At 40.2% G+C, this 15,053-nt stretch overlaps 1 protein-coding gene and 1 pseudogene across 2 annotated transcripts in view; both read right to left on the reverse strand.

The window, feature by feature from the left end:
* Positions 1-11,759, reverse strand: part of GC (GC vitamin D binding protein) — a 31,921-nt gene extending 20,162 nt beyond the window's left edge. Inside the window, exon 1 of one of the 2 annotated variants that reach the window (XM_026509998.4) lies at positions 11,420-11,759. In XM_026509998.4, coding sequence (XP_026365783.3) covers positions 11,420-11,588 — 169 coding nt within the window. In that variant the 5' untranslated portion in view covers positions 11,589-11,759. The remainder of the gene's footprint in view (positions 1-11,419) is intronic. The other variant, XM_057309677.1, reaches the window with a different exon arrangement.
* Positions 1,163-11,420, reverse strand: LOC123001637 (ATP synthase F(0) complex subunit C1, mitochondrial-like; annotated as a pseudogene).
* Positions 11,760-15,053: the final 3,294 nt, after the last annotated feature.

Below are 15,053 nucleotides of genomic sequence, written 5' to 3' on the forward strand. Positions count from 1 at the left end.
CTTCCAAATTCTATCCAGGAATGCTAGGAACTCAGCTGAGGGGGGAAAATGGAAATCTGAGCACTTTCTCAAAAAATAATTTGGTGGTGGGTTTGGAGGAATGGGTGGACAGTGCTTCCCCTCATTTCAAGCACAGGGAAAGGCTTAAAGGAAAACACTCAGACCTTGAGAGGTGACTCCTGGAGTTTGGGGTACGATGACAGGTGTCTGATTCAGACTAGAGAATGCTAGAGGGAGAGAGGGCCTGGTGAATATGGCCTGGGGCAACAGAGGAAAGGGCTTCCAGCGGGAAGCCGTAGTGTGACCTGTGGACCTGATGCAGATCAAGCAGGAGAGCAAGGCGGCCTGGAGTTGGCTTAATTTTGGGGGTGGGGTAAGCTATCAACAGGGCAATGGGCTGCCAACAGCGGACATCTCTGTGCAGAGGGGACAACTTGAAAAGTCTTAAGGTGCTGGTTGGATGTAAGAGATCCCAGAAATGATGGGAAAGAGCTCTCCATAGAACCCATAAAGAAAAAATGTCAACTTGGAATATCTCCCATAACCAGTGGAAGCAGTGTCTCACAAAACTGTCCATTGAATTAATGTTCCTGCTGCTTACCCCTCCTGCTAGCTTCTCCCTTCCCTATGTTAACCTTGGAACAGGTTAAAAAGCAGTCTAGAGAATGGGAGGAAGGAGGAGAGAACAGGCAGAGAAGAAAAGTGTACATGTCTCTTATTGCCGCAAAAGGCAACAGGACTGAAACAGGACTGATCTGGGGAGAGTAGTTTCAACTTCAGAAGAACTTACAAATGTTTGACTATTAAACCAGACTGTTAGGAGGTAGTTATTCTGAGGTTCAAAAGGACCAAAGGACCTCTATAAGTGAACAGAAAAATCATCAAACCTACTCTTAGGTCCATTCGAATGGTTGGGAAGAGCTCGTTCCCACGGGAGAAGATGAGTTCTTGACGGATTACGACCCACTTTTCAACATCCCCACTGCATAATACAGCAGGCTGGATGTGTGGAAGCCATCCATGGGGTTATTTCTGAGGCCTCGTTTATGCAAGTAAGTCTAGGAAACAGTCCAACATTTCATGATACAGCTTTTGGGTGAAAAATGTAAGAAGTATATAAATGGCCCAGTTTCTAAGTGTGCTAAGGTTTAGTAAGTTTGTGTTTTGTTTTGTTTTCCTCCTGGATTTTAAAGATTGAGCAACCCATCTCAGGTGATACAATGGCAACTTCCATCATGACTTTGACCCTCCTACATGTCCTGTCTCTCAGTTACAGCTTTGAAAGCATGAACATAAGCCAGGGTAGAAAGTGGTCTTTGATGGTTTGGAGTGGAGGTGGTGGCACTTGGATACAGGCTGGGGAGAAGTTTTTGTTCTCGGTCTTGCTTTTTTTTTTTTTTTTTTTTTTTTGAGCAGGTTCTCTTTAGGATGTGTTAGGCTTAATGGCAAAAACCTTCTGTAGAGGAAGCTGTTGCCCCTGTATCTTTCAGGTGGACTGCTCAAAGTATGAACTGCAGTGGGAAGAGTCAGAATTGAGGGACAAAGATATATATATATTTTTAAGAGAAACATTGTGTTTAATGGTAAAGCTTAGCACACTCCAGCACCAGGCATGGACTGAAGTTGAAGCAGCAGGGATGGGTAGGTGACCCTTATGGAACCTTACATGGCGAAGAGGATGAGGAAGGCAACCATCAAACAGAAGAGCCCCATAGCCTCAGACAGGGCAAAGCCCAAGATGGCATGGGAGAGGAGCTGCTGTTTGAGAGACAGGTTCCTGGCATAGCCAATGATCAAGCTGCCAAACACTGTCCCGATGCAGCCCTTGAACCAGCCACACCAACTGTGGCAACCCCGACACTGATAAACTTGGCTGCTGTGTCGATGTCCCGGAGACAATGGTCTGGAACTCCCATCGGACCACCTGGCGTGGAGAGCTGCTGTAGGATGGCTCTTTAGCTGGGATCTCTGGCCTGCTCAAGAGGAAGGCAGACACAGGCCTGATTACATCCCTGGTACAACTGTGGATCAGAGCCGGAGAAATGAGTAGTGCCCCGGTGGTCTGCATTTTCTCAGTCTCCCAGCTTTAGCTCTAGGTCTAAGCCAACAAGGACATTCCTAAGCAGCCCATTGCTTGAGCCCCTTATTACAAATTCCATCAAAATCCTAAAGGATGGGAAAGAAACAAGATGCTCAAATCTTATGTTATCTTGGAAATCAGGATAAGACAGTAGGATTGATAAAATTAACTGGAGTATATGAAGCTACTTGCAGTGAACGTGTTACAGCCGAGGACCGTCACATCTCGTACATCTTCTGAAATGTATTGACTGGTTTACAAGGTTGGATACTGGCATAGTTTCAAAAGGTCAAAACAGTGCCTAAAACTTCCATTAATGATTAACGGTATTCGATGAGACCAGCGACTAGGGCATGGGGGAAAGAATTTAGGGGAGAGCTGTCCTCCTATAGTGAAGAATGTACCGTTAGGATGTTCATAGAATTGTTTTATGTTGTTCCTAAGGCACAACTAGGAGAAAGAGCTGGCCGTAGATGTTAGTTCAGTGGGTGAGAGCTTTATCACAGCCGTGACTGATAAATGATGAGCCGCTTTTTGAAGAGGTGAGTTTGTTTTGCCCTAGAAACAATCAAGTGGAATTTAAATAATCATGAGTATTAAAGATTCCTGAATTTAGTACAAGATTATATCCTCATGATCTGAGATCACATCCTAAGTTTTATGAAATAATTCCTTTAAGACATAGTAAAAATTTATATGGAGCCCCCCCCACAAGGCTTACTGTGTTTTAAACCACAAAAAAATAGATCCAATAAGAACTTTTCTTTTTAATGCAGAGGAGCTAACTCTGTTTAATAAACTTTCCCTATAAAAATAGAGGTCATTTTTGTTACTTTGGTTGCAAACACTCAATAACATGAAAAGTGAGAGCCTGTATTCAAATGGTGCACCTCTGATGAACATTTAAAGAAATACTTTGTTTCTAGCCTTCCAGATTCAGATTTCTCACTTCACCAAAAAGGAAGTTTCAGTGTTATGGGAATGAGAGTATGTGTGAATGTAGTATAAGTAGATACCACAGACTATCCCCCGTTCAATAGCTTTAATTAAATCAACTAATGTTTGCACTAAAATGCACTAGTTCCGCAGGTGCTGGGTACTGCTTTAATTAGAATGCAAAATAACAATGACAACATGGGGAAACTCGACCAACTAAGGCCTTAAAATGGTTTGGGAACCATTTTTGCTGAAAATTCAGCCTTGGGCTTGACAGAAGCAAGGAAAACAGCTCAAAGAGTCACTGAGAAAGTCTAGAATTAAAATAAGGGTAAAAAGCTCTTAAATAACCTGTAGAGGAAGCTGTTGTACTATGTATCTTTCAGGTAGATTACTCAAAATCTGTTTCTGAATAAAATTTTTTTTTCACTTATTTATCTACAGAGATTTATAGCTTCTAAGCATAAGCAAATATGTTAATCATTTTCTCATGGTCTAAAAAACAAATACTGAAGTTAATTTACAATGTGATCATTACAAATTGATTCCTTATTCCATGGAGTACTGCTGAATGTTTTCATACCGGTTGAACTCCCTTTGATTCATATAATTAAATCCTATCTAGAATAAATTATAAATAACATAGTCTGTTCTTTAATGTTCCATGTGGTTATAAAGAAGGCAATCTGAACTTTGATACAGCCACAGTAAATATTGGCATATTCTCAGTGACTCTGGTGAAATCACTTTCACATCAAGTGACCCTTTGGCACTAAATGTTTACAAATTTCATTAACAGTTTTGCTTTTTGCAATAGCCTGTCCCATTTCTATCTGTATTGTGAAATATTCTGGTAAGTCCTATCTAATTCTAGACTTTTGAAAACTTGATTTATTTTCAGGAAATGTTTATTGCCCCATGTACCTCCTCTCTCTCAGTACAGTGAATAATATTCATACATGCAACAGATGAGTTTTGAAGACCTACTCTGTACCAGGTATTGGGTTCAGTATTGAATATATAATGGAGAGCAAAATAGACCTATTTCTGTCCTCGTGGAACTTTCAATCTAGTGGGGATAGACAATAAGATGCTACCATCTTGGTTAAAAAGTGTATTTTGAATGCTTTAACCACTGTTAGAATATTTCTCTGAAACCATTTTGGCCCCTTATAAAAGCTGTTTGTATACCAGGAGTGATGGCTGTATCCTAAATAACATTGAATCGAATAAATGCTTATATAGAATGCTAGAAACTGTATTACGTTGCTATTTTCCTATTTTGTTCTGGAGAATCATGAGCTTTCAGAACTTGTTGGGCATTCTGTATTTTTGGTAATTTCATTCCTTTGGCATTTTCATTTCTATTGTACATCGATAGACTCATCTGTCAGAAAAGGTCAGTATATTTGGAGTGTGTGTGTGTGTGTGTGTGTGTGTGTGTGTGTGTTTAACTTAAAAATACGGTTTGTAGTGTTTATTCAAACTAGTCAGATTAGATGTTGATTTCAGGGTAGTGGTTTACTTGAGAAATTGAACACTGCTGGACTGGCTTAGGAAGCTGCCCAACTTTTGGAGTTAAAGAAAACTACTGATTTATTACTGAAAACACTGTCAATGAAGAAGTGGCAAAATAATACTTTATTTCATTTTTCAGGCTTTTTATGGTTCTTCTTTCTACTGACATTTTTCATCATAAAGCATTGATCTGGTTTTTCATATTGATAATTATTGGAGATAGGTGTGCAGTTTTCTGGGTTTGAGTCAATAGAAAGAAATTCAATCCATTTATAGATTTATATTTACATACACACACACATACATATAAACTTATATATTAATCCATCTAGAGGAAATTAAATGTACCTCTTAGGATGCCATCAGAGGAACAAGTAAAGCTTCATTTTAGACTTTGAAAATTAAAAAGGCAGTAGGAGATACAGGGTCAGTGAGTCACTTGCCCAAAAACTACAATTGCAGTAGAGAATGACCTCATAGACTCATTCAAATTTAACATCCTTGGGTGTTCACCTTGGGCAGTCACCTACATAGATGCTACACTCACCAAAGTCTTAAAAGAGGCATTCTTCACATATCTCATCCCCCCTCACCTTCCCTTCATAGGTTGGGCCTCTTGTTATCTACAAATGATTTTGCAGGGGTGAAGATCAGGGAGCAACTTTCTTTCTCCTACCTTTGGGATGTATGAGAGTGATATCTACTACATCTTGACTTGGAAATTTAGAATGCATTGTGGGACTTGGTTTTTAAGCAATATAAGAATAAAAAGGTGCTATGCAAGACACTCTGAAGCCACCAGTACCTAAGGAACTGAAGTCTGATAGTAGAGATAAGCCTATAACACTAATAGTGCTCATTGCCATAGAGGAGATTGAAACAAAGCATTACAAAACCTCAGAATGAAGAGGGTTTTTAGAAAACCTCCTGAAAGAAACTATTACTTGAAGTGGATCATGAATAATGGGCAGGATTTTAACAGGAGTAAATAAATTGGGAGATGTATTTTAAGTGGCAAGAACAACTCGAAGAGAGATCCGAAGTTAGAAAATCACAAATAGTATTTGGGAAAAAATGAGTAGTCCAAAAAGGAAACTGAAATGTGGACTTTAACACATGCTTGAGAGCCAAAGTTTTACTTTTTAGGTAATGGGGTATCCCTTGAAATATATTCCTGTAGGGGAATTCAAGGAATAATCATCTTGAAGATAGTCAATTGTACCTTTTTCATAAGGCTGTCCTATGAACTATGCTAATCTAAGTAAAAATGCTTAGCACCTCTCCTGCCTAATGTGATAAACACCCCGTGTGAGCCACTTTTTATAACAAAATCCAATGATCTACATTACCAGATATCTATAAACTTCGATGTGGATATCCTGTGATTTGTTCCAGTCCTTCTTGCAGGTGGTAGGTTAAATTACTTTCTGGTAAGAATATGGAAGTGAAGGTAAAAATAGAAAACTCCCAGAGAGTAGGGAAATGAGTTAACATGTACCCCAGTCATCTCCTGGCCAGCTCTCACTGGATCTGGCAAATAAAATGGTAGCCTGTCAACACTGAGATGTCTTGGCTCAGTGCTCCTTTTCTCTGGGAAGTTTCAACTTGTCACAGGACCCAGAAACCTACTGTACTAGACTTCTATTGCCACTGTAACAAATTACCACAAATTTAGGTTTAATCAATACAAATTTACTACCTTACAGTGCTGGCAGAGGTCTCTTTGGGCTAAAATCAAAGTGTCAGGAGGACTGTGTTCTTCCTGGAGGCTCAAGGAGATCGTCTGTTTCCTTGCCTCTTCCAGCTTCTAGAGGCAGCCTACATTTCTTGGGTCCAGGCCCTCTCCATCTTCAAAGCAAGCAATTTTTATCTCTTTTTCCCCTTAGTCATACCTTCCTCTGACTCTGATCTGATTCTCTTCCACCTTAAAGCACCTTGTGATTACATTGACCCCACCCAGATAACTGTCTTTATTTTTCTATTTGAAAGCCGACTGATTCCTTCTTTTGCCTGCCACCTTAATTTCCTTTTGCAATGTAACCTACCCTATTCACTGGTTCTGGGCCTTAGGATGTAGACCTTTCTGGAAGGCCCTTATTCTGCTCACCATATATTCCTATTTAAGTCTCAAGTCACCATCAGGTGGCTCTAAACAGAGACCAGAACTGGAATGGGTTTGTCCCGGACAGCCTGACCCCTGGAACCCTACCAGCACTTGTACCCACTCAAGCTCATCAGTTCATTAATCTCTCATAGTGATCCTGACTTACGTAGTTCATCTTTTGGAGTCCAGTTACCAGATTATCAGGTTTTGTATTGTATCTTAAAATGAATTGATGGGGGAGATATGGGAGGTAGGGATTTGATTAGGAGGCCACTCAATAGTCAGGTGAAGGGAAACAAGGGTCTGGGCAAAGACAGTATGTGGAGATGTAGCAGATACGAGTTAGTGTTCACAGGCCTTGAGCTAGATACATGTAGGAGGGTAAAGGAGGGAAGCGAAAGGGAATACGGAGGAGCTTTCTATAGCAGAAAGTTCCGTATAAGGCTGTGTATTTTGGGTCTGAAATTGGTAGAATGTGGAAATGATTGACTATAGATAGCAACAATGGATATGATAAAATCCAGGAAGTCTCTACGGGATTGGACATAAATGATTACTGGGAAAGTAGGGAAATTAGAAGACCGAGCCAGATCCGTGGAGTGTGGAGGAGCTAGAGTTTGGATCAGTTACGGATGACCGTAGTAGGCAGCATGGATTTTACTTAATTCCCTCTAAACTTGTGCTAGTGAACTGGATTTCTCTCCTGTTCTTAGATTAGTGAAAGATTGTTCAGGTATCTGTCCCGTGAGAGGCACCAAAGCCGTGATTGTGAGCACTGTCTTTGTAAACCTAACTCGTCTCTAAAAATCTGATTCTGCTACTTACTAGCTTAGTTTTCTTAGGTAAGCTGCTTACCTCTCCCTCCTACAGATTCTCTCACTTTTAAAATGGTGATAAGAGTACTGAGTTGATCAGGGTGTTATAGTGATGAAATAAATCTATTCAAAAGATCTCGAACATGGGGGAACGTTGTGAATATTGTCTATTTTATTCAGTGCATAGATTCTAAAACCAATGTTTCACAGTGGATACTTTATAAATCTTATTTTTATAATTATCTTACAGAGTTTACTACTTCCAGGATGTCTATTAGGTATTCTAATTGAAATTTCATTTTCCTTAAGTACTCAAAACTACCTTCTGAGATCGGTACTCTAACAATCCTAACTTCGTGACTTTACACAAAAAATCTGTCAAACACATACTACATGGCACGTAGTATTCTAAAACTGGGAATTAAGGGGAAAAAATAAACGATCTCATGGAGTTTAGGGTCTACGTTTTACACTTGTTATAATAAACTAATGAACAGCTGGTGACTGAGTAAGGTGATGAGTACTAAAAAGAAAAGCAGGGTAAGGGGATAGAGAAAAATGATCAGTGCTTTTGGAGATAGGTTGGTCAGGGAAGCCTCTTCTGTCCATGAACTTGGAGCAGACACATGAAGGAGGTGAGGAAGGGAGCCACGTGGATATCAGGGGGATCAGTGTTCTAAGAGGAAGGGGGAGGTAGTGCAAGCCCTTGGATGCAGAGCAGGTAGTGTGGAGAGAGTGTGGAGGTCTCTGGCTGAAGCAGAGTCAACTGGGCGAAAACAGAGCAGGGTAGCTGTGGGCAGAATAAAGAGGCTAAGTGGCCGTAGATACCCAGGGAGAAGGGTAATCAGTGCCTCTTAAAGATTCTTCATCTCCTTAATCTCACGGTCTTGAAAAGCATGCACACTTCTCCGTACACTGTACACATGGTGATGAGTGCCTACCTGGTGTTACAACTTACAGCAGTGCGGTGTCACATTGCTGTTGATTTCTAGGGAGCTTCACATTGCCTTTGGTGACGAAGTTAGCTACCTCCCTGACTTCAGCTCCTCCTCCCCCTTCCTGGCTAAGCCTTTTTCATGCTGTGACTCTGGCTGCTTTGTGAACTTGAATCAGGCCGTGCTTGTTCCTAGGACTTTTACACTTCCATTCCTTCAGCTTGAAACACGCTTCTAGATCTTTGCATGGCTGCCTTCTCATCAGGTAGGTCTCCTATCCTAGGTCACCCCCTCAACAACCATTACATAGGTTTTGCAGAGAGGATGTAAAGACCTCTCTGAGAAAATAGGGAAGATATCCACTTCTCCTGCTTTCTGTACAGCTATGTCCCTGAATAAAACTTAGCACAATTTGTTTTTAGTTTGGCTGCTGAGGAAGGGGCAACTTGTAGAGAAGAGAAACAGTGATTCAGTGGTGAGTGGAGAGGTAGGGATAACCCAGATTGTCTAGGGCTGTTCTGACAGGCAAGTGGGAGAAGGAAAACATGCATAATAAATAAATCATAATAAAAAAATCATAATATCCTGTTATTGCCAGAGCTCATACAAAATGCAAAGGTTTATTTCCTGCAGCATTATTTCCTCAGTAATCCTGTGGCTGTGTCAGCAGCCTTCCTGCTGCTTTCCTGCAAACAGGGAAAGATACATTTTCGATTTCAGTTCTGAGGAAAGAAGCCGAGTGGAGAGGCAATCGACACACACAGACTGCTTGCCTCATGGGGTAACTAAAGTGGATGTTTCCTTTTGACTCCATCCAGACCGGCACATGTGGTAAAGCCCTTCTCTCCCAAGATGTACCCGAGGGCTCGGGAACTGAATCTCCAGTGCCATTCGATAGGAGAAGACTGGCCTGACTAGAGCCGATATTCACGTTGAGCTGTAACAGTATCCAACTTAAACCTGACATTTCCCAAAGAACACTTTCTTCCCCAAAGGCATTTTAGGAATGAGCCCATGTGTTTGGGAAACTGGGCTAAATAAGATTTCTTTCTTATATGACTTCTCAGAATCTTTAGGGTAACAAAGACCTTGATTATAAATTGACCAAGAAGGACTGATGTATGGCTTCTTTCTTTCTTTCTATTTTGTTATATTAGTCACCATACAGTACATCCCCAGTTTTTGATGCAGTGTTCCATGATTCATTATTTGCATATAACACCCATGTGTTTAGCCATAAAAAACTTTTCCAAGAGGAGTCTTGAATGAAAAACACTTTCAAAAAGGTGTTCTAGATACATGCTATGGATTGTTGGTCCGCTCTCTAGAACAACAGGCAGAACAGCAACCCAAACCCCTCCCCTACCACCCAAGCCTCCTCTCAATTCCTGTAATCTCTGTGCTTTGTTGCTTTCTTCCAGGAGACTGTACACCTAGCTTCCAGGTAAATCGTTGGCTTGGTCCTTTGGGTCATGCTCATGTACTATAGAATAGAGGACTGATGTGTCAGGACTACTGTTCCCAAATATTGGACATGTATTACTTACAAATGTATTTTATATCTTGGGATATCGTCTGGCCTGTGGCACCTAGGTAATCTGACTGAAGTTGATTGGCAAGTTCAGACCTTTAAGGAAGCTGAATTGTAGTTTTTAGCATCCATTTCACCAGAGCGTGAGACGGTGCGAATGATGTTAAGACAGAGGGTGCCGAATACTGTTTTCCAGAGGACATTTGTAATCCTTTGTGGTGAAGCCAATATACACTTCCTGAGTCAGCAGTTCCAAATGACTCCTGCCCCAAACTATGGCGTCCGCATATAATCCCAGTACCTAGCCACTCCTGGATCCTCTGTGTTTTGAAGATCTTGATCTGAATGTATTTCAGTAGGATTTTTCAGGTTCAGATCTTCCCCAGGGAAGCCTTGGGCAAAGGAGTAAGCTGTCAGGGTTTCTTGGGACTTGGCCTATTCAGAAGTCTTGTAAAGGACACCATTTATCTTATTTATATCCCAGACTTCGTAGTCTAACACAAGGACCCATAGCTTGCTTAAGAATCTATAAGTGAGTAACTTAAAATTTAAAATAACTTCAATGACAAAAGATCAAGGAAAAGTGAATGTAAAAAGAAGGGCAATAAGGTTATTCATGTCACAGTTAGTAACTGACAATTTCTGGGATACACATCTTCTTCTACTGGTTAGATAGGTTACCGACATGGATATTACCCTGTGACTTGGACAAGGCTGTTCACGGAGAACACTAGATGGAAGTTTTAGTTTTCTAAAGCAAGACAAATGCAGATTTCCTTACGAGCATTAAAGAATCAACCAGAAAAGTTAATTGGAACAGAGTATGAATTCTGCAGCTTGGGAACTTCTCATGAAGTCGTATGCTTCACACACTTTAGCTTGTATCACTGGAAAAGGTTTTAAACAGTGCTCAGAGATGAAGATACCATTTGAAGAATATTAATGAAAAATGCAGCTTAATTATTTGATAGTCATGTTTCATATCTACTACATTCTTTCATGTGGGATCTTTTAAAAACTATGGTGCATTTTCAAATATTACACATACACAGAATTCCTGGAAGAGGATCAAGGATCTTAGCTGACTTCATGCATCATTGATACGGTATATTATGCTCTCAAAGACAATAAATCTTTGAAATCTGGGTGGGGAAAATGCTCAGTGACAGATCACAGCTTCCATTTGCGTTATCTTTTAACAACTAAAAAATTTGTAATTTCAAGTGATTCTCTCCAGATCTTGGTTTTCAAAAAAGCAGGGAAGGATAATTGAAAAATTACGGTTTTTTCTTTTATGAGGGTCTTGATTTCTTGACCATTCCAATTCAATGCTATATGCCCCAGTTGAGCTCAGATCGGTGCCTCTTTGAGTCTTCCCTTACTCCTCAACATGTCTACCAACACTCTGTTCTTCACCTTTTGTAGAACTTTTAAAAATGGTAATGCAAAATCAGACTGGTAAGAGTTCTTATAAGTGATCGCACCCCTGGAAGGTCTTACCTCTTTCTAGAGCATGCACAAATGCTACAGCAAGCAGAAGAACCAGGGTCCTCTTCATTTCTCTGCCGGCAAGTTCTGCAGCACCCCGTCTCCTGTACGTGACCCGGTACAAAGTAGCAGCCCAAAGTAACCAATTTCCTTTTACTAAGATTCCTGACTGTGAACTCATCAATTATTAATCTCTACACAGAAGCAAGGGCAGTCATCCTTGGCCCACAAGAGATAAAATAATATCAATCAAGGCAAATAGACACTCTGGGGGAAAATGTAGGAGATTTTAATCATTAACTTTGCCAAACTGCAAAAGAGGGAATTACATAGAACTTTTTTCCCCCCACTGCTGCTTTTTTCTAAAATTTACTTGACGTATTAATTGGCCCATATCCCTTCTCCCCCCACCCCCGCCTTATAGGGTTATGTGTCTTTGGACCCTCCCTACCCTTCTCATATAAAATGGAAACCTGGGGCTTTCTCCCTATTGGTCTGCTTTTCTTTCTTCAAATTTACTACAAATAAAGATTACCTTAAAATATTGAAGACTAGATATTTTGAAGTCCTAAGGTACAAGGGGGCGAGAAGCCAATTTATTACAGTTGCCCAGTTCCATAACCGTAATGTTCCAAAATTTTACTGAAGATGGTGGGATAGTACTTCATGGGCTATATTACACTTTTTGAAGCACTGACATATTGTAATATGTATTTTTAAAGATATTTATTTATGAGAGAGACAGAGTGAGCATGAGAGGGGGAAGCAGACTCTGCACTGAGTGAGGAAACTAAATGTGGGACTCTGTCCCAGGACCCCAAGATGATGACCTGAGCTGAAGTCAGACACTGAACTGACTAAAGCCACCCAGGTGCCCCTATTTTAGTACATATTAAAAATAACCCTTGAAGTGAGGCAAATAACTAGGGTGGTGGTAGGAAATGACTTGCCCCAAATCACAAAAGCTAGTTGCAAATCTTGGACTCCCCGGAGCTCATTAAAGTTCTTTCTGTGGGCGTGCCTGGGTCCTTTGGTTTGTTGTATCTGCCTTAGACTCAGGTCATGATCAGGGTCTTGGGATTGAGCCCTGCGGCGGGGAGGGGGAGGGTTAGGTCCCTGCTCAGTGGGGAGTCTGCTTCTCCTTCCTCCTCTGCCCTTCCCCCTGGCTTGTGTTCTCTCTCTCTCTCTCTCTCTCTCTCTCTCTCTCTCTCTCTCAAATTTTTAAAAATTTCTTTCTATGAATTCTATAGAATTAGTATATTTTGGGATAGTATAGCTTGAGAGCTCACAGTGGTCTTGTGGAATGCAGAAGAGGGAGCATTTTACGGACGAGGGAACCAAGTTCCACATAGGTTTTGTGCCTTTCCCAGAGAGGCACAGTTATCCTTCATCCCATCATTGGAATCGGGTCAGTGCCTGGGTCTTGCAGTAGCCCTCTTTTCCAGAAACAGGGTCAAGTCAGGATTGGTACACAAGCTCTGAAACCAAATCCTTACTCAGCACTTATTGGGCCTGTAACCTTGGGAAGTTTTGTCTAAGCCTTATTTTTCTCCTATGCAAAGTGGTGATAACGCAAGTACTGTTGTCACGAAATTGTGAGCTTGATGAAGATAATACATGCACAGGGTTTACTGTAATATCAAACACATGATGACATTAACGTTATCTATTACTGTTGTTAATGTTAGTTATTACCCTTATTCTAGTTCACTTTCTTCGCTGGCTCTCCAAACCAAGAAGATCACTGGAACTCAGTAGAATATTTTAAAGCCAGCCCTCTATCCTGGATTTAGGACCATCACAGACAAATGCTGTAGAATTTCAGTATCTGTTTAGCAGCTAAGGATTAATTGCACGGGCAGATTCCATCCAAATCTTAGTAAACTACAATAAGAGGTTACATTTTTAGTCTGATCCTCCATCTGTATTGAAAATAGTGGGGTTTTAGTTTCAGAAAATGGAGCCCAGTTAGTTGGAAAAAGATCTCTGCTTCGATTCTGTTTAGTTACCTAAGGCCAATGGAAATCTATGTGGTAAAGGAGATGAAAAGAGAGTATAAACCTTGCTAGAGGCAGTATGGGAAGATAGTCTTGCGTTTAAGAACCAGCTCTATACTCTTCAAAGATTAACTTTCTGTCTACTAAAAATCTTCTAAACTTTTCCTTTGGCTAAACTAGGAGTTTACTTTGTAAGTTAATTAAAAAATGTTTTAGTCTTATTGTAAATTATTTGGACATCAACTCCAAATGAGGGCCAAAGAATTTAAAAATAAAGAAACCCAGAGCTCAGAATAACGGACAGATTAGTTTCCATTTTTAAGATAACACAACATATGTATTCCTATAGTTTTTAATTTAACAGTATTTTAGTCCTCTTTTGATCAGTTCATTCAAAGCTAGAGTATATTGTTTCCCATTAAATTTGCTACAGGGTTTAAGATCAGCCTGTTCTTCCACTTGAAAAAAAAAAAAAAAGTTATCTCTGCTTTTGCAATAGCCTCTACCATTTCTGTTTAATGACAAACTACATGTAGCAAGAATTGCAACATCTCATTGAGGTGTCCTCTTGAGAAATCTCTACACAAGCTGCCAAATGCATTCTCTTGGTTGAATATCTTTTTCTAACTGAGAATTAGCTCTCACATGCTAATAGCTAAATATATGAAACTTTGCTCCATCGTATTTCTGTAAGTTTCCTTAATCTTTCAAATGTTGATTGCTTACAATGGCTTGAAATCTGGGAAGAAATAATCCTAACTGGCTGAAACGAGAAGTCTCATGTTGCAATGACTGGTACCTGTGAAGTGTTACGGTTGCAGTGATGGCAACTTAAATTTCTTATTGAAATTGATTTTCAAAAAGAATTCTTTATTAAATATTTAAGCAGTAGAATTTTACAGGAGTTGTTTTGCCTGTGAAGAATTGAAATAGTTGTGCCTCTTGGCTGGCTCAGTGGATAGAGCATGCAGCTCTGGATTTCAGGGTTGTAATTTCCTGCCCTATGTTGGGTGTACAGATTACTTAAAAATAAAATCTTAAAAAAAAAAAAAAAAAGAATTAGTCTTCTCTTTACCTTGCCATTGACTTTAGAAGAAATGTAGGGTTTTTACCTAAGCAGGGCCGGTTCTAGGCAAAATTGTGAGACAAAGCCCATCTCTAGTTCTTTCCCTATTATGTTTTCTTCTTTTAGTAACTCTTAGAATGCTCTTTACCAAAGCTGTATTTTGAACACTTCCATGCTGCTATAGGCTGCTTAGAAACTCTTCCATTATAGTGTAACAGCAGAAATTACCTTCAAAATGATTTCATTTGCCAGAATGTTCTTCTCATTCAGATTCTCTTTATGCTATTAAAGTGCAGAGTCAGTACCTTGCCCTGATGAATGACTTGATGAGATGGATGGTAGTAGCATAAAGTATGTATTACCCTTAAAGTTGATGTGCAGAGCAGGAATAGAACATGATCTACGTTGCAGGGACCTTTTTTTTTTTTTTTTTTCAAGATTTTATTTATTTGAGAGAGCTCATGGGCAGGGGGAGAGGCAAAGGGAGAAGGAGAAGCAGACTCCCCACTGAGTGGGGAGCCTGATGTGGGGCTCAATTCCAGGACCCTGAGATCATGACCTGAGCCAAAGTCAGAAGCTTAAC

This window comes from Ursus arctos, unplaced genomic scaffold (genome assembly GCF_023065955.2).
Source record: "Ursus arctos isolate Adak ecotype North America unplaced genomic scaffold, UrsArc2.0 scaffold_9, whole genome shotgun sequence".
Classification (NCBI taxonomy): Eukaryota; Metazoa; Chordata; class Mammalia; order Carnivora; family Ursidae; genus Ursus; species Ursus arctos.